Here is a 20,962-nt window from a genome sequence, read left to right as displayed (position 1 = left end):
GTTTTTAGCGGCAGGGACTGAGAGACTAGTCAGGATTGAGGGAAAGATGAATGAAGCAAAGTACAGAGAGTGCCTTGATGAAAACCTGTCCAGAGCACTCAGGACCTCACATTGTGGCAAAGGTTCACCTTCCAACAGGACAACGACCCTAAGCACATGGCCAAGACAACGCAGGAGTGGCTTAGGGACAAGTCTCTGAATGTCCTTGAGTGGTCCAGCCAGTGCCCCGACTTTAACCCGATCGAACATCTCTGGAGAGACCTGAAAATAGCTGTGCAGCGATGCTCCCCATCCAACCTGACAGAGCTTGAGAGGATCTGCAGAGTAGAATGGAAGAAACTCCTCAAATACAGGTGTGTCAAGCTTGTAGCGTCATACCCAAGAAGACAAGGTTGTAAACGCTGCCAAAGTTGCTTCAACAAAGTACTGAGAATACTTATGTAAATGTGACATTTCTAAAAACCTGTTTTTGCTGTCATTGTGGTATTTTGTGTAGATTGATGAGGGGAAAATAGAATTGGGCTGTAACAACAAAAATAGGAAAAAGGGGTCTGAATACTTCCCAAATACACTGTATATATATTTTTTAAACATGATATTTACTCAATACAAGAGTCCGTGCAAAACAACTTGAAAGGAAAAGAAGGAGTGTCTTAAAGGGACACTATTCAGCATTGTAGTTTTATTTTCAAGACTACAAGTTCCCACATAAGTTACTATCAAACATCATCCAAAGATAGTATTGTATTTTGAGTTGAAAATACCAGATTACAAAGACATTATATAAAACCGTGCTAGATTTCCCACATTTCTGGTATGACAGAAAACTTTTGCAAGACTGCATCATCCCACAACTAATCAAACCATTTCCATTCACATTTCAGTGATGGCAAACAGTAACATATTAATGAATGATGTGGAGTGAATTGGTAACATATGTTCTGTTAATTGTTTTCAGTGTACAGGATGTCTTTTCTAAATTGTGTTTGTGTGTTTTACTGTATACAGAGGTTGCATACTGAACCCTACTATCAGTAGACAAACACATAGATTGGTATCATCATAATAATAATAATACAACCAACACAGCCAGTACAGTGTGGTCACTTCACAGAATGAATAAAACACTGTTCACTACACTCAAATGGTTCAAGTTGAATCAACAAGAAGCATTGACATTGGCAGGCGCATTATAAACTGATAAACTGCCATTTTGTATCATAAATATAGGCATAAAATGTCTTGTCCCCAACCTACATCAGACAGTACATTCAGATATCAGGCAGGTCGACACCTACCATATGGACACACTTCACCTATAGAACTAGTAAAACCTAAGACAGCGAGTCAGTCTTTCCTTATCGTTGAATCAGTTGAGAAACAGGTTTGTTTTGACAGTACGACAATACTGAGGTAACCTTTCAATAACGTCTTCTTTCCTTGGCAGTAATCCTCCTTGCAGAAACAAATCTCTTCTCAGAGTCTTTTTGTTTGTTAAGTGTGTGTGTGTGTGTGTGTGTGTGTGTGTGTCCATCCTTTATGTTTCCATAAGGAAAACCATCTCAGTGGAATCGACCCCCTTGAACTCACAATTCATCCTGCAGAAAGAGAGAGAAAAACAAAAAGAGAGATAGAGAGATAATGTGATTGTGGTTTGATACACTGAGCCAACTCAATCCAAAGTCACTTCAACTAACTATTAGCAGTTGAAAAATATGGCACATGGAAATCATAAGAGAGCTGTTTACAGAGACAGGTGGGATGGACAGAGTAGCTGAGGGGTGGGTTTAAAAGTTAATGTTCTATAATAGTTGTGAGTGAAAACATGATGATGTATAAGTAATATCCATCTCGATGTAACGTCTATCAAAATACTTTATTCTTGCTATGTAACTACTGTAAAAAATGAATAAAAGCCACATATGTAAAATGTAGACCCCTTCACTTTTTCCAAATGTTGTTATGTTACAGCCTTTTTCTAAAATTAATTACTTTTTTTTTTGTTGCCCTCATCAATCTACACACAATGCCCCATAATGACAAAGGGAAAACAGTTTTTTTTTAGAAATACCTTATTTACATAAGTATTAAGACCCTTTGCTATGAGACTTGAAATTGAGCTCAGGTGCATCCTGCTTCCATTGATCATCCTTGAGATGTTTCTACAACTTGATTGGAGTCCACCTGTGGTAAATTCAATTGATTGAACCAGATTTGGAAAGACACACACCTGTCTATATAAGGTCCCACAGTTGACAGTGCATGTCAGAGCAAGAGCTCCGAAACAGGTCTGTGTCAAGAAACAGATCTGGGGAAGGGTACCAAAAATGTTTTGCAGCATCGAAGGTCCCCAAGAACAGTGGTCTCCATGATTCTTAAATGGAAGAAGTTTGGAACCACCAAGACTCTTCCTAGAGCTGGTGCTCAGCCAAGCTGAGCAATAGTGGGTAAAGGGTCTGAATAGTTATTTAAATCTGATGTTTCAATATTTTTATTTTGGTAAAAACCTGTTTTAGCTTTGTCATTATGGGGTAGTGTGTGTAATTTGACGAGGGGAAAAAAACAATTTAATCAATTTTACAATCAGGCCGTAACATAACAAAATGTGGAAAAAGTCAAGAGCTCTGAACACGTAACAAAATGAAAATAAGTAAAAACGTTTATTTTTGTCCTCCGAAGAGGGGCGTGGAGGTGATGGATGGGCCTAAAAATATATATATTATAATACAATGAAATAAAAAGTGTTAGCAGTCATCTTGCCTGAATTAGCTAAGCCAAAGCCCAAAACCCAAACTCTCACCTAAAAGTCTGCCAGAAAATAATATATTTCCACTTGACTGCAAATGGTAAGAGATAGCTACTAAGAGTAAAAAGCAAAATGGTGATTGCAGAGTTGCTGAATTGCGTAAGAAGCTTACCTTGAAGTTGTCCGCCTTGCCCTGTAACCATGGAGATAACTGCTGGAGCCTCTGGTGGAGGACGTCTGCGATGTTGTTAGCATCCCGGCTGTTGACGTGCTCCCCTCCCTGGTCGCGCTGGGGACAGAGGGATGGAAGGATGGATGGAGGGGCTTAGTTAGGGCACAGTGCTCTGGGGGACTGACTCCGCCTCTCTAATAATATAAATGGTATTATTAGGCAAGAGGTCCTCAAAGAAAAATACTACATCAAATATACAGTTAAACAAGTTTCAATAAGAATATCTAACTACTGGAACTTCTGATACATAGTAATCAAATGTATTTAACTTACAACTTGCAGCTTGTCCTCTAACAACGACAGGAATAAGTAAGATAACGATAAGCTGCTATGATGAAAAACTATCATGCCACCTCTTTGTCAGGTCGTTAATATGAAGTCTTCTAAATAACTTACCTGGATAAATAGCTAACCCATAAAAAATAAAAAAGTTACCAATCAGGAGTCTCTTACCTTCTTGGTGCCCAGGTGTGGATAGAATCGGACGCTGGGATAGGCTGTGATACCAGCTGACTGACAGGTCTGGTAGTGGGCCTGACAGTCTACTTTCCCTGCCCTCACACTCCCTTTCACCATCTAGACAAAGAAAGATTACATCAGAAAAAGCACAATTTTCCCACTACTTTTGACCAGGGCCCATAACACTCTGGTCAAAAGCAGTGCACTACATAGTGAATAGGGTGCCATTTAGGAAGCTACCAAAGACATGGCCGCTCAGTGAATCAACACATTAGAACCACTACATTATCCATAGGGCTCTGGTCAAAAGTAATGCACTACTGAATAGCACACAACTAAGGGCTGTTCTTAGCCAACAACGGTTAACTTAGTCACTTCAAACAGTGCAGCCCGAATAACAACAGTAGCAGCATTTGCATTTGTTTTGACATCCATAACAATGAGTTGATGAGTCAAGGTTTTGCCTGGCATAGAAAATATGCTCTATCGTCAGGACACTGTTGTTCAGAGGAGCTAGCCAACACGGCTAACACAATCACTTCAAACTGAAGCTGGAAAGACTGTAAACTAGCTGAGCTTCATATGGTTTTACCTGTTTTCAATTGACATTTATTTGTATATATCCATAAAAATTATGCCAGCTGATTCATGAAGCATGAATAGGGGCCATAATTCATGAAGTGAGTAGATCAGTTGAGCCATTTATATCATAATAAATAAGATCAGCCTACATGGACAGGGGATGCCTGAGATCAGCGCTCCTACTCTGATGCTTTATGAAAACGGGCCAAGAAACATGCGTTTGAGAGATGGAGGAGTGGAGAAAATATCTTACCCGAGCGAGGACCTCGAACTCTGGGGCAAAGTGCTGACATGGTCCACACCACGGAGCATAGAAGTCCACCACCCAGTGATCCTTCCCTCCTATTACCTTGTTCCTGAAGTCATCTGGAGTCAGATCCACTGATGCTCTTGGGAGAGTACTAAGACACAGACGGACACTGTATGAATTCCTTTCTGTTGACTACAAATCAGATACAAAGGTTCCAACAATGGTGACTGTTAAAAGGCTAGGACAGAAACACAGGAGGAGAGAACTTACCCCACAGCCCAGACTTTGAGAGAGTGAGCATCTCTGTGCCAGCCGTTGTAACTCCTGGTGAGAGAAATAAAAACAATGTAAACGTTACAATATCATTTAATGTACATTTTACAACATAACTTACTGTAAACTTTACAACATGTAAGCCATATGTATACTTTAAAACATGTCAACTTAGTGTAATCTGTAGAACACGTAAACAGTAACTATAGTAAGACTGAAAGAACAGTAAGGTACATACTGGTATAGGTCTCGTCGGTTGGCGTTCTGAGGGTAGAGGCGTATCTCAGGGTAGGCTCTGACACTCTCTCCTTGGCAGAAGGAGTGGTGTTTCTGACAGTCTACCGTCCCCACCTTTATCATACCAGTCACCGCCTGAGAAGAGACATCAACAGACAGAAAACCAGGGAGAAAACAAATTATTCGCTAGAGTGAATTAACATTTAAAAAATCTTGACAAATGCATTAAGTTGGATTTGTCGATTACACCCACCCACCCTAGAATAAAATGAGATAATGCTAATATTTTATCTTGATAGATATCATGTATCTCTCCATCTATGCTAGATTCAAGCCCTCAATATCCAGAGAACACGTCAGTGGAAGCTCTATTGCTGTACCTACTGAACTTACCTGTGCCATTCTCCTCTACTCCGGCAGCAGGGCCCACACCAGGGGGCAAAGAAGTCTACCATCCTACTGCCTATTACCTAGTAGGTATTCTATACAGCCTATAGCCTACCACCCTACAATCCACTACCTACCCGTGCCATCCTCCTCCACTCGGGCAGCAGGGCCTGACAGGGCCCACACCACGGGGCATAGAAGTCCACCATCCAGGTCTCGCTGTGTTTTCTCCTCTTCACCAGCTCTGCAAAGCTGTCTGGGTCCATGGTCACCACAGTGGGGTCGACCAAGTCCTGGAAGAGTGGGAAGAAAGAGGAGTCACTACAGTAGGGATGTACTGTATAACAGTAACAGACAATTAAGGCTATTGGCAATGGGACGTTTCCTCCACAAGGTACATGAAGTAACTATGTTGAGTCTCTTAGTTTTAAACTTCTGTGGCACTATAAGCACTGGCTAGAAAGGAGATGGACCGATACTGTGAACTAGGCTAAATGGTAAGCTTCTCACCTGTATGAACTCCAGGATTCCGTCAGCAGAGTGATGTCCCTCGTACTCATGGATGGAGGACTTGTTAAAGATTACCGTGGTCGGGTAGGCATGGATATTATACTGAAAACACAAAATTACTGGTAGTTAGTACTACTTTCGATTAAATATCAAGGTGGTTGCGTAGGCGTGGACCGAAAACAGGCACATAGGACATACATGACGTTACATAACTGTGGTAGCCACTGCCACTTTCAGTTATCCATCAAAACCACAAACACATTTCATTTGGTTCATACTCAGGGATGTGATCAGGATATAAAATAGAACATCTTTATTTTGGCCAGGAAAAGTGGATACTGAGCTCACCACACAATCACAGGTGACAGGGCTGGAATGATAGCCCTACGGCTAGCCTTGCTACAACACAGCCAGAGGAATGATAGCCCTACGGCTAGCCTTGCTACAACACAGCCAGAGGAATGATAGCCCTACGGCTAGCCTTGCTACAACACAGCCAGAGGAATGACAGCTCTACTATGCCTATATGCCACACAGCCCAGAGGAAAGTAGTAAAAATGCTACCGGAATAAATAAAAATGGCTTTGTTGATACTAGTCATACTAAGTCCATTGAATGAAACGCGTATTATTTACTTCAATCATAAATGCCTTCATTATAGTGAGAAATTATGTCATACAGTAGGGCCATGATTTGGGAGCAACAGTCTTGCTTGGCTGGCTCCGCAATACTAGTCTACCGTAATTGCTGGACTATTAAGCGTACCTGAATATAAACCGCACCCACTGAATTATAAAAAAATATGTATTTTGTACATAAATAAGCCGCACATGTCTATAAGCCGCAGGTGCCTACCGGTACATTGAAACAAATGAACTTTACACAGCCTTTAAATGAAACACGGCTTGTAACAAAAATAAATAGGCTTTAACGAAACACGGCTTTCATTTTTGTTACAACAGTAGCCTACCAAGAAAGTCATTGGTCACTATCTTCCTCCTCCTGTGCACTGAAACCACTGAAGTCATCTCCTTCGGTGTCGGAGTTGAATAGCCTCAGAATTGCTTCATCCGATGTTGGATCGCTGCCCTCTTCAACACGCAGCAGTCCAGCCTTTCGAAACCCATTGATGATAGTGGATCTTTTGACAATGCTCCACGCTGTCAGCAGCTCTATTTCCTTTTCCAACAGCCAGATCGATCGCCTTCAACTTGAAAGCTGCATCATATGCATTTCTCCGTGTCTTTGCCATGATGGTGACAAAATGATTACCGTAATCAGAATGATGGGAAGTTTGAGCGCGCTCGATTTACGTCACATTATGTGACAGTGCTCAGTTTTTTGGCGGCATGAATCTTGTGAAAGCGGGAAAAATCCATAAATTAGCCACTTCGTTGTATAAACCGCGAGGTTCAACGCGTGGGAAAAAAGTAGCGGCTTATAGTCCGGAAATTACGGTAGTTGGCAGTCTTCTTAGCTAACATTCCACTAATTTTACACCGCATCATATGCACACGACATGGAGTACAAGAAGTGGAATGCTAGCTAAACAGACTTGCAACCAGGCTCTCTCAATACATCTAAGCAGATATTGTGGAATACATAGAAGAATAGCACATCTAGGGGGTTTGGGATTACGTTTGGTATGTTCTCCTGACACTCACCACACTGCAGAGTCTCTCGTGCACGGTGCAGTCCAGCGTTCCGAACTTCATCTGACCAAACAGCTGGATCGAGGCTTTCCGCAGCTCAGGGAGGAGAGCACGACAGGGAGGACACCACTACAAGGAAACCGTATATTAGTATTTGTTCATGGACCTCACCCAATGTCTCAGCCAACTCAACAGGATGTAGTCCACTTTACACAACTAAAGTCTGTTTACTTTCAGGGATTGTTAGTCACCAACAGATTATTATTTTAATAGCCACACCTAGTTTATGACTACCAACCCGTAGCACTCACATCTGTAGCCATGAAGTGCTTTGAAAGGCTGGTCATGGCTCACATCAACACCATTATCCCAAACACCCTAGACCCACTCCAATTTGCATATCGCCCCAACAGATCCACAGATGATGCAATCTCTATTGCACTCCACACTGCCCTTTCCCACCAGGACAAACAGAACACCTATGTGAGAATGGTATTCATTGACAACAGCTCAGCGTTCAACACCATAGTACCCTCAAAGCTAATCACTAAGCTAAGGACCCTGGGACTAAACACCTCCCTTTGCAACTGGATCCTGGACTTCCTGACGGGCTGCCCCCAGAACAACACATCCGTCATGCTGATCCTCAACACGGGGGCCACTCAGGGGTGCGTGCTCCTGTAGTCCCCTCCTGTACTCCCTGTTCATTCATGACTGCATGGCCAGGCACGACTCCAACACTATCATCACGTTTGCCGATGACAACAGTGGCCTGATCACCGACAACGACGAGACAGCCTATAGGGAGGAGGTCAGAGACCTGGTCGTGTGGTGCCAGGACAACAACCTCTCCCTCAACGTGATCAAGACAAAGGAGATGATTGTGAACTACAGGAAAAGGAGGACCGAGCACGCCCCAATTCTCATCGACAGGGCTGTAGTGGAACAGGTTGAGAGCTTCAAGTTCCTTGGTGTCCACATCACCAACAAGCTAAAATGGTCTAAACACACTAAGACAGTCGTGAAGAAGGCACGACAAAATCTATTCCCCTCATGAGACTGAAAACTGTTCTCTCTGCTACCGCACAGCAAGCGGTACCGGAGCGCCAAGTCTAGGTCAAAAGGGCTTCTTAACAGCTTCTACCCCCAAGCCATAAGATTCCTGAATAGCTAATAGAAGGGCTACCCAGACCCCTCTATTATGCTTCTGCTACTCTGTTTATTATCTATGCAAAGTCACTTTAACTCTACCTACATGTACATATTACCTCAATTACCTTGACTAACCGGTGCCCCCGCACATTGACTCTGTACGGTACTCCCTGTATATAGCCTCGCTATTGTTATTTTACTGTTGCTGTTTAATTATTTGTAACTTTTAATTTTATATTTTTTACTTAATACTTATTTTTTCATCGTTGGTCAAGGGCTTGTAAGTAAGCATTTCACTGTAAGGTCTACACCGGTTGTATGTGACAAATACAATGTGATTTGATCTTTCAAATACATGTCAACACGTAGTCAACTGTGAACATGGATAAGCAAGTAGAGTATTAGTCACTAACATCAGGCTGATACTTACAGGAGCAAAGAAGTCAACTAGCCAGGGCTCCTTTCCATCACTGGGGAAGTTCTCTGGTCTCAGAGTGGTGACATGGGCGCTGACACTCTCCTTAGCAAATGCTATGATGTTATACAGCACATCCTTCCCTGGGAGAACAGAAACAGTTTATTTGCCATTTATAAGAAATAGATTGCAAATCTTACTCACTCAAGCTCTCATGATAAACAAAACAAGAAAAATTAAAAAGTAATTTTGTTAAACTAGGAAAGTCAGTTACGAACAAATTCTAATTTATAATGACAGCCTACCCCTGCCAAACCCGGATGACGCTGGGCCAATTGTGCGCCACCCTATGGGACTCCCAATCACGGCCTGATGTGATGCAGCCTGGATTCAAACCAGGTACCATTGAGATGCAGTGTCCTAGACCACTGCACCACTCGGGAGCCCCCCCATGTAGATATACAAATGTGCATATGTATACAACAACCAGTGAAAAGGAATGCCAAGTGAAATACAGAATACAAAATCGGTTGAGTTCGAATAAGACGCTGACTTACCATGGTGGATCTCAAAGTCATGAATCCCAAGGCCTTTGAAGACAGCGATACAGGGCTTTTGAATGTAGAAGGAGACACATAGTTCTGAGTCAGTAAGGCAGTCCACCTTTCCCACCTGAGAAAAAGAACAGAGTACTGGCAGTATTAAACATCCAGACTGAATCAGTGACGTGAATGAACAGTGAATCAGAGCGATATTCATTGTGGATTTCAGACCTTACCTGTATGTGGGCTGCCTTCAGAAGAGCCTTGAGCTTCTTATACTCATGAGATGCCATGGTCTTCTGTCCGAAAGAAAAACTGACCAGCCACCGATGATGGGCCAGTTTACTCTACAGAGACCGATGGAGAATAGAATAGAACACAATAACTGTATTTTTCCTAAATATTTCAGCATCACCACTACAGGTGTTTTCCTCAACTGAAATCATGTCAGACAACAGATTATTTCATGTCAAATATATGTGGTTATTTTTAGTAGGTAGGTATATTATTACTAGGAAGAGGAAAGAACATCAGGACACCACTCAAACATCCACAACATTCGAGTCTGCCTCCAACAACCGAGTCTGCCACTCACAGATTGGACAGCACAGAGGACGCTGCACTAAGACATAAACCCCCCCAGGCACAATAAATATATGGTGGTACAAGATGGCAATACAGATGATTTTTACTGTACCTTAGATTTGATTATTGAGTTATTATTACTGTACCTGGAAGGTTTCCTTAGTAAGAGCCTCCAGGTCAGGCAGATGCTGCATCACCTCTCCATAGATCTCTCTGGTATCCAAACTCTGCAGGAACTGTTGTTGTGATGAAACCAATGTTTGTTGTAAATCTGGGCTTTCAGAACAGTCATGATTCTATTATCTCATGTCAATACAATAAAAAGTGTTCTCTAAGCCATGTATGGTGAGGCTTCTTGATAAACCCATCCTGGGTTTCTCCTTCTCACTTACAAATACATTTCACGTTATGCATTGTTTTTAGTGTACGCAAACAAAACTAAAACATGGGCCTCTCTTACCAGCACGCTGCCCTTGTTCTTCAGTGAACTGCCGGGGGGGAAGAAGGCTGTGGTGCTGGTGGTCACCTCAAAGCTGTCACACAACTCAGCCTGTGTTGAGCAGTCCATCCAGCCCACGTTCACTAGACCTTCCTGAAGAGAACACAAGAGAAGAGACATATTTCAGTCACAATAACAATGTATGCTCATGGGAAGGTAAACATACAGCATGGGTTCAATGAGGACTTACCAACATTCCTGCTAATTTTTGCCTCGTCTGTGACTCTAGACAGTCTATGAAGAGATCAAACACAGATCATATTTTAACTGTATAGAAAATACAATTCCTACCATATTGGTTTCACTACTTCTGACTAAAAGTCTCTATTTGTAAACATGACAAAGCATCTCAATGTAACCCTTAACAGCCCGTCTTACCTCCAGAGTCAGCACAGAAGGTGATCAGCCATCCAACTCCAGATGAAAATGCTGCCTCAATCTCAGTGAAGACATTGCCTTGCCACAGCTCTGTAACTCTGCTCTTCACAAATTGCATGCCAAACTTAGTCAAACTCTCCTTGGCCCTATCTCCAAAGTATTTCTCTGGATTCTATTGGGATGACAGAAATGGATGCGTTTTAGAGGGTTGTTCCTAACACCATGAGCAGTGAGTGATACGTAGCCTGTTTAAAACAGATTGAATGATGTGCTAAAACCATGGTGAGCGTAGCATTCAGTCTGGTTTAACCAGGCTACGTGATGCATGACAGAGCTATCCTAAAAGACAGCTGTGACATTTCTCCTACCATTCCAGCTTTGTAAATGTAGAGGCTGGGGTAGCTGTTGATGCCTTTGCTGCGACACAGTCTGTTGTTGTCTCCACAGTTCACTGCTCCTATCCTGATCACTCCATCCATCTCCTTAGCAAACTCCCTCCACTGCGGACACACACACACAAAGTAACATAATATGTTGAAATATTAAACATAGATGACAATTATCAAAAGATAAATGAAGACGACTTAAACAAAGGTACCATCTGCAATATCTACCACTGTTCAATGGACATATTAATTAAGTATATGAAACAACCAATGAATAGCAGAAAATATTGCAGAATGCACTTTTACAGTGAGTGAGGAAAGTATTACCGTGGGAGCCAGCTCGTGACAATGATGGCAACGAGGGAAGTAGAAGTTGACAAACCAGAGTTCCCCGGAGTTCACTGCTGCATCTATAGTAGTAGAGTCAGTATCATAACAACAAACATACCCCAACAAGAAAGGATGGCTCTGAAGGTTCGGAATAATGTGACATCACTTACCGAAGTCTCCCCTATCTAAAGTGACAATCTCTAGGTCATCATCGTAGATACCTGCAGAAAGAGTAAGATGACAAGTCACACCAACGTCCTGAGGAAATGACTGAAAATGTTGCATGTTAGCAGTGGCCTATCAATCCCCTTTCTTCATATTTCTTGGCAATGTTTACATTTCACATTCTTAGACTACTCCAAAAGAAAAATGATTTACCAAATTCATTTCTATAGTAGTTCCAGCTCTCATATCGTCCTCCTCCCTGCTGCTCATCCTGCAGACCCTTCTCTCCATACTTGTCATACTTCTTCCTCAGATCGTCATCCTTCAGAACTTCATAGGCTCGGGTTACCTTCAGGAACTTGTCATGGGCAGTTTCATCATGCTGGACAATGAGAGCAACAAATTAAGTACTGGACTTTGTAGAAAATATCTAGCCTGCTACCAGACGTGGTTGTGCTGTTTTGTTGTGACAATGAGCATAGAATTAAGAAAAATAGCAAAAACAGATCTGGGACCAGTCTAGGAAATCACCAGTATGTTGTGATATGTTATAGCCAATGATAAGTTACATTTTAACATGTTATAACGCACACAGTCAAAAGTTTGGACATACCTACTCATTCAAGGGTTTTTCTTTATTTTTACTATTTTCTACATTGTAGAATTATAGTGAAGACATCAAAACTATGAAACAACCCCAAAAAGTGTTAAACAATTCTTCAAAGTAGCCACCCTTTGCCTTGAGAGCTTTGCACACTCTTGGCATTCTTTCAACCAGCTTCATGAGGTAGTCACCTGGGATGCATTTCAATTAACAGGTGTGCCTTGTTAAAAAGTTAATTTGTGGCCTCCCGGGTGGCGCAGTGGTCTAGGGCACCAGAGACTCTGGGTTCGAGCCCAGGCTCTGTCGCAGCCGGCCGCGACCGCGAGGTCCATGGGGGAACGCACGCCAATGTGTCGGAGGAAACAGCGTGCACCTGGCGGTCATATTATGGCAAGAACAGCTCAAATAAGTAAAGAGAAACGACAGTCCATCTTTACTTTAAGACATAAAGGTCAGTCAATCCGGAAAATTTAAATAACTTCAATAATTGAACGTTTCTTCAAGCGCAGCCGCAAAAAAACATTAAGCGCTAGGAAGAAACTGGCTCTCATGAGGATCGCCACAGGAAAAGAAGACCCACAGTTACCTCTTCTGCAGAGGATGCGTTCATTAGAGTTACCAGACTCAGAAATCTGCAATTAACTGCACCCAAGATTGCAGCCCAAATAAATGCTTCAGAGTTCAAGTAACAGATACATCTCTACTAGAGGTCGACCGATTATGATTTTTTAATGCAGATACATATTATTGGAGGACCAAAAAAAGCAGATAGATTAAAATCGGCCTAAATATATTTTGTGGCAAAGAAGGGGGTCGAGTGATAAATGTCAGATATGTGAACTAATAAAGGGGCTCTGCCCTATCACTAAAATGGCCACCCCGATCAGAACTAGAGATCACAAAATGTCCGACTGCCAAAACTACAATTCTCAGAAGCAAGGGGAACCCTCAGAAGGTGGGGCCGATTCACAGATAAGGGGTCAAGACAAACCAGGAAGAGAGAGAGAAAGGGCTGGAAGGATCTGTGAACCATAGAGAGATAGATATATATATATATATATAGCTGGATTACCATGTATGAGCTGACTGTTTGGATTTACCTGTTGGCGTTTGGACCTCGACCTACCGAAAACCTGATTTGTGTACCGAACCCTGCTATCCTTGACCTTGCCTGCGGCCTGGGTGGACCAGAACGGAGAAACAAGAACACAGGTAGTCCTGTTCGAAATAACTCTGTGATTTTGGTGACAGTTTCCCACTTAATTTGTGACAAACGCTCCTAATCTTGAAGAGATTTGCCACAATATATATTATATATATATTATATATATATATATAATATATATATATTATATATATATATAATATATATTATATATATATATATATATATATATATATATATATATATATATATATATATATATGTTGTAATTGTCATTATTACAATACTGAATGAACAATGAACACATTTGAACTAAAATCTATTTAGTCTTAAATAATGAAACTTACCTTAGTATTTCTCTAGTACTTTAGTATTGCCAGCCTAATCTCGGTAGTAGATAGGTTTGAAGTCATAAACAGCGCTGTATGTCAAGCATTGCTAAGAGCTGCTGGCAAATGCAGTTTGAATGAACGAGCCTGTTGCTGCCTACCACCGCTCAGTCAGAATGCTCTATGAAATAATAGACTTAATTATAATATAATAAACACAGAAATAAGAGCCTTTGGTCATTAATATGGTAAAATCCGGAAACTATAATTTAGAAAACAAAACGTTTATTCTTTCAATGAAATACGGAACTGTTCCGTATTTTATCGAACGGGTGGCAACCAAGTCTAAATATTGCTGTTACATTGCACAACCTTCAATGTTTGTCATAAATACATACAATTCTGGCAAATTAATTATGGTCTTTGTTAGGAAGAAATGGTCTTCACACAGTTCGTAAAGAGCCAGGCAACCCAAACTGCTGCATATACCCTGACTCTGCTTGCACTGAACGTAAGAGAAGTGAAACAATTTCCCTCATTAACATTGCCTGCTAACATTAATTTATTTTAACTAAATATGAAAGCTTAAAAAATATATACTTCTGTGTATTGATTTTAAGAAAGGCATTGATGTTTACGGTTAGGTACATTTGTGCAACGATTGTGCAATTTTGTTAAATCTTTACTCGTTTGGCAAAGTTGAAGTAGGTTGTGGTTCGATAATAAATTAACAGGCATGTCATTGATTATATGCAACGCAGGACAAGCTAGTCAACCTAGTAATATCATCAACCATGTGTAGTTAACTAGTGATTATGTGAAGACTGATTGTTTTTTTATAAGTTAAGTTTAATGCTAGCTAGCAACTTACCTTGGCTCCTTGTAGCCACAAGGTCCTTTTCACGCTGCGTAACAGGTGGTCAGCCTGCCATGCAGTTTCCTCGTGGATTGCAATGTAATTGGCGCCCAAAAAGTCAGATTGCCGATTTGTTATGAAAACTTGAAATCGGCGTCGCCGATTAATCGGTAAACCTCTAATTTCAACATCGACTGTTCAGAGGAGACTGCGTGAATCAGGCCTTCATGGTCAAATTGCTGCAAAGAAACCCCTATTAAAAAGGACACCAATATGAAGAAGAGACTTGCTTGGGCCAAGAAACACAAACAATGGACATTACACAGGAGGAAATGTGTCCTTTGGTCTGGAATCCAAATTGGATATTTTTGGTTCCAACCGCGCCGTGTCTTTGTGAGATGCTGTGTGGGTGAATGGATGATCTCCGCTAGAGGTTGACCGATTAATCGGAATGGCTGATAACTTGAAATCGGCCCTAAGTATTCATAACAATCGGAAATCTGTATTTTTGGACATTTTTTACACCTGTATTTAATCTTTATTTAACTAGGCAAGTCAGTTAAGAACACATTCTTATTTTCAATGACGGTCTAGGAACGGTGGGTTAATTGCCTCGTTCAGGGGGAGAACGACAGATTTTTACATTGTCAGCTCGGGGGATCCAATCTTACAGTTAACTAGTCCAACGCAATAACGACCTGCCTCTCTCTCGTTGCACTCCACAAGGAGACTGCCTGTTACGCGAATGCAGTAAGCCAAGGTAAGTTGCTGGCTAGCATTAAACTTATCTTATAAAAAACAATCAATCATAATCACTAACTACACATGGTTGATGATATTACTAGATATTATCTAGCGTGTCCTGCGTTGCATATAATCTGACTGAGCATACAAGTATCTAAGTATCTGACTGAGCGGTGGTAGGCAGAAGCAGGCGCGTAAACATTAATTCAAACAGCACTTTCGTGCGTTTTGCCAGCAGCTCTTCGTTGTGCGTCCAGCATTGCGCTGTTTATGACTTCACGCCTATCAACTCCAGAGATGAGGCTGGTGTAACCGAAGTGAAATGGCTGGCTAGTTTGCGCGCATTTCAAAACGTCACTCGCTCTGAGCCTGTGGTTGTTTCCCTTGCTCTGCATGGTGGTGTTGTCGTTGTGTTCCTGGTTCGAGCCCAGGGAGGAGCAAGGAGAGGGACGGAAGCTATACTGTTACACTGGCAATACTAAAGTGCCTATAAGAACATCCAATAGTCAAAGGTTAATGAAATACAAATGGTATAGAGGGAAATAGTCCTATAATTCCAATAATAACTACAACCTAAAACTTCTTACCTGGGAATATTGAAGACTCATGTTAAAAGGAACCACCAGCTTTCATATGTTCTCATGTTCTGAGCAAGGAACTTAAACGTTAGCTTTCTTACATAGCACATGTTGCACTCTTACTTTCTTCTCCAACACTTTGTTTTTGCATTTTTAAACTAAATTGAACATGTTTCATTATTTATTTGAGGCTAAATTGAACTTGATGTATTATATTAAAGTTAAAATAAGTGTTCATTCAGTATTGTTGTAAATGTCATTATTATAAATAAATAAAACATGTATTTTAAAATCGGCCGATTAATCAGTATCGGCTTTTTAAGTCCTCCAATAATCAATATCGGCGTTGAAAAATCATAATCGGTCGACCTCTAATCTCCGCATGTGCATTTCCCACCGTAAACCATGGAGGAAGAGGTGTGATCATGTGGGGTGCTTTGCTGGTGCCACTGTCAGTGATTTATTTAGAATTCAAGGCACACTTAACCAGCAGGGCTACCACAACATTCTGCAGCGATAAGCCATCCCATTTGGTTTGGGCTTAGTGGGACTACCACTTGTTTTTCAACAGGACAATGACCCAACACACCTCCATGCTGTGTAAGGGCTATTTGATCAAGAAGGAGAGTGATGGAGTGCTGTATCAGACGACATGGCCTCCACAATCACCCGACCTCAACCAAATTGAGATCATTTGGGATGAATCAGACCGCAGAGTGAAGGAAAAGCAGCCAACAAGTGCTCAGCATATGTGGGAACTTCAAGACTGTTGGAAAAGCATTCCAGGTGAAGCTGGTTGAGAGAATGCCAAGAGTGTGCAAAGCTGTCATCAAGGCAAAGGGTGGCTACTTTGAAGAATTTCAAATATGTTTTGATTTGTTTAATTTGTTTAACTTTTCGTTACTACAGGATTCCATTTCTGTTATTTCTTAGTTTTGATGTCTTCACTCCAACAACACAACATAGAAAATAGTAAAAATAAAGAAAAACACTTGAATGAGTAGGTGTTCTAAAACTTTTGACAGGTAGTGTATATCTATCTATAGGGCAGGCTACTCACTGGGTTTTTATCCGGGTGCATGATCAGAGCTAGCTTTTTGAAGGCTTGTCGTATCTCTCTGGTTGTGGCTTCTCTGGACACCTTCAATAACTTATAGTAATCCTCATCAGAGGACACAGAAGCTACCAGACAACTGAAGACAATCAGTGATCCCAGCAACATTCTGCTCCAAGGCATCTGCTGATTCTGAACTTGACAACCGTGTCGTGATTTTGCTGGCGGTAGAGATTCCATTGCCACAGGTCTCAGTTAACAGTGTTTCAGTGCTGAATCTCTGAAGTTCTTAGTGTCACACACACCTCACGCTAGGTAGGATAAGATCACAATAATTCCAAAGTGATTTTTCAGAAAGTGTTCTCAACTAGAGACATGATTGCATGGTGACAAAATGTTAGCAAGCTAAGCAAGCTAAAACAAATGAAGCTAACCAACTAGCTACGAACACAGGTAACACTTATTTAAAATCAGATTCTTGTTTCTTCGCAAACGCCAGATCATAATCATAAAATAAATTACTTATTTAAAAGCGGTTCTGTAAAGCTAGCTAGCTCTATCGGTAGAGCCCACACTAGCTGCCTAACAAGTAACATTAGCTAGCTAAGTTAATGTTATTGCAGCTACCTACCTCATCATTGAGATCAGATATTTTCTCTACGCATTATCTATGAAATGCACATATTCTGAAATCTTGCAAATTAACGTTACCTTAACCGAGTGAATTGTTGGCCCACTTCTTATCCGGGTTTGGGTCCGGGAGTCGCCGGGTGGTAAGTGTTGAGTTGGCTAAACTAACTAGAATCTTCACGGTGGTTGTGTGACGTAATCACGCCCGGAAACAGAGCCTCTGCCCATAACGGTTGTCACTAGTTACCACCAATGGTTACCACAGCCACAAAAACTATATCGTAAAAATTCATTTGCTTTTTGATCTTAATTTAAGGTTAGGGTTAGGCATAAGGTTGGAAGTGTGGTTAACGTTACAGTTAAAGCTGAGGTTTAAAATCACCCCATCTCTCTTTGCATGTCTCATTGTACCCTGATAGGCCTGTATCCCTCTGATCCCCTTGTTCGACTTCACAAGCAACCTTTTCATTAACAGTGTTTTTGAGCTATAGGCTATACAGTGTTCCACAACAAGAAACATACTGTATAATGAGTTGCAGTCAAATGTTTGGACACACCTATTCATTCCAGGGTTTTTCTTTATTTTATTATTTTCTACATTGTAAAAATAAGTGAAGAAATCAAAAATATGAAATAACACATATGGAATAATGTAGTAACCAAAAAAGTGTTAAACAAATCAAAATATATTTGATATTCTTCAAAGTAGCCACCTGGAATGTATTTCAATCAACAGGTGTCCCTTGCTGAAAGTTAATTTGTGGAATTTCTTTCCTTCTTAATGTGTTTGAGCCAATCAACTGTGTTGTGACAAGGTAGGGGTAGTATACAGAAGATAATATCTACTTGGTAATTTACCAAATAGGGCTATGTCAAGAACAGCTCAAATAAACAAAGAGAAACGACAGTCCATCATTATTTTAAGAAATGAAGGACAGAACACTTAAATTGCAGTCGCAAAAACCATCAAGTGCCACGATGAAAATGGCTCTCATTAGGGCCACCACAGGAAAGGAACACCCAGTGATACCTCTGTTGCAGAGGATAAATTCATTAGATTTACCATACTCAGAAATAGCAGCATAAATAAATGCTTCACAGAGGTCAAGTAACAGACACATCTCAACATCAACTGTTCATTGGAGACTGCGTGAATCAGGCATTCATGGTCGAATTGCTGCAAAGAAACCACTACTAAAGGACACAAATAAGAAGAAGAGACTTGTGTGGGCAAAGAAACATGAGCAATGGACATTAGACCGGTGGAAATGTGTCCTTTGGTCCAAATTTGTGTGACGCAGAGTAGGTGAACGGCTGATCTCTGCATGTGTGGTTCCCACCATGAAGCATGGAGGAGGAGCTGTGATGGTGTTGGTGTGCTTGGCTGGTAACACTTGTGATAGAAAAATTACATATTTAACTGATTTGTTTGATATTAATAGTTACAAATTAATACTTAACAAATAGGAGGATGTTTCTGTCCTGTTAGTGTCTGTTTTTATGTTATCCAATCCGTTCCCTGTCTTAGGTCAGTTAGGATCACCACTTTATTTTAAGAATGTGAAATGTCAGAATAATAGTAGAGAGAATGATTTAGTTCAGCTTTTATTTCTTTCATCACATTCCCAGTGGGTCAGATGTTTACATACACTCAATTAGTATTTGGTAGCATTGCCTTTAAATTGTTTAACTTGGGTCAAACATTTCAGGTTGTCTTCCACAAGCTTCCCACAATAAGTTGGGTGAATTTTGGCCCATTCCTCCTGACAGAGCTGGTGTAACTGAGTCAGGTTTGTAGGCCTCCTTGCTCGCACATGCTTTTTCAGTTCTGCCCACAAATTTTCTGTAGGATTGAGGTCAGGGCTTTGTGATGGCCACTCCAATACCTTGACTTTGTTGTCCTTAAGCCATTTTGCCACAACATTGGAAGTATGCTTGGGGTCATTGTCCGTTTGGAAGACCCATTTGCGACCAAGCTTTAACTTCCTGACTGATGCCTTGAGATGTTGCTTCAATATATCCACATAATTTTCTTACCTCATGATGTCACCTATTTTGTGAAGTGCACCAGTCCCTCCTGCAGCAAAGCACCCCAACAACATGATGCTGCCACCCCGAGCTTCACGTTTAGGATGGTGTTCTTTGGATTGCAAGCCTCCCCCTTTTTCCTCCAAACGTAACGATGGTCATTATGGCCAAGCAATTCTATTTTTGTTCATCAGACCAGAGGACATTTCTCCAAAAAGTATGATCTTTGTCCCCATGTGCAGTTGCAAACCTTAGTCTGGCTTTTTTATGGAGGTTTTGAAGCAGTGGCTTCTTCCTTGCTGAGCGGCCTTACAGGTTATGTCGATATAGGACTTGTTTTACTGTGGATATAGATACTTTTGTACCTGTTTCCTCAAGGTCCTTTGCTGTTGTTCTGGGATTAATTTGCACGTTTCGCACCAAAGTACATTATTCTCTAGGAGACAGAACGCGTCTCCTTCCTGCGAGGTATGACGGTTGCGTGGTCCCATGGTGTTTATACTTGCATACTATTGTTTGTACAGATGAATATGGTACCTTCAGGCGTTGGACCAGAATTGTGGAGGACTAACATTTATTTTCTGAGGTTTTGGCTTTTTCCTTTTGATTTTCCCATGATGTCAAGCAAAGAGGCACTGAGTTTGAAGGTCGGCCTTGAAATACATCCACAGGTACACCTTCAATTGACTCAAATTATGTCAATTAGCCTATCAGAAGCTTCTAACGCCATGACATAATTCTCTGGAATTTTCCAAGCTGTTTAAAGGCACAGTCAACTATGTAAACTTCTGACCCACTGGCATTGTGATACAGTGAATTCTAAGTGAAATAATCTGTCTGTAATCAATTGTTGGAAAAATGACTTGTGTCATGCACAAAGTAGATGTCCTAACCGACTTGCCAAAACTATAGTTTGTTCATAAGAAATTTGTGGAGTGGTTGAAAAACGAGTTTTAATGACTCCAAACTAAGTGTATGTAAACCTCTGACTAACTGTACACATGGTTAGCAGATGTTAATGCGAGTGTACAAAATGCTTGTGGTTCTAGTTCCGACCATGCAGTAATAACCCACATGCAGATGACAGGATGAACTGAGAGTGACTTATGATGCTCATTGGTCTGCATGAGGGGGGTTGAACCAACCATGACTGAGCATTGTTAGTGCCAGCTATATACAGTACTCTGCATTTGT

The 20,962-nt window shown here is 41.1% G+C and overlaps 1 protein-coding gene across 1 annotated transcript; it reads right to left on the bottom strand.

Moving 5' to 3' along the window:
- Positions 1-567: 567 nt before the first annotated feature.
- dnajc10 (DnaJ (Hsp40) homolog, subfamily C, member 10) lies at positions 568-18,270 on the bottom strand. Its single transcript, XM_020461877.2, has 22 exons — positions 17,822-18,270; positions 17,117-17,421; positions 11,994-12,162; positions 11,786-11,836; positions 11,613-11,695; positions 11,268-11,399; positions 10,900-11,071; positions 10,712-10,755; positions 10,483-10,614; positions 10,169-10,258; positions 9,674-9,784; positions 9,453-9,567; positions 8,911-9,038; positions 7,341-7,457; positions 5,677-5,778; positions 5,304-5,459; positions 4,781-4,914; positions 4,540-4,593; positions 4,273-4,420; positions 3,432-3,554; positions 2,919-3,035; positions 568-1,598 (listed from the first exon to the last, which is right to left on the bottom strand). Exons 2-22 carry the CDS (start codon positions 17,348-17,350, stop codon positions 1,587-1,589), a joined length of 2,424 nt encoding a protein of 807 aa, XP_020317466.1. The 5' UTR covers positions 17,351-17,421; positions 17,822-18,270; the 3' UTR covers positions 568-1,586.
- Between the last annotated feature and the right edge of the window lie 2,692 nt (positions 18,271-20,962).

This window comes from Oncorhynchus kisutch, linkage group LG26 (genome assembly GCF_002021735.2).
Source record: "Oncorhynchus kisutch isolate 150728-3 linkage group LG26, Okis_V2, whole genome shotgun sequence".
Taxonomy (NCBI): domain Eukaryota; kingdom Metazoa; phylum Chordata; class Actinopteri; order Salmoniformes; family Salmonidae; genus Oncorhynchus; species Oncorhynchus kisutch.
The sequence above is the reverse complement of the archived record's forward strand: the minus strand, read 5'-3'. Positions and strand labels throughout refer to the sequence as shown.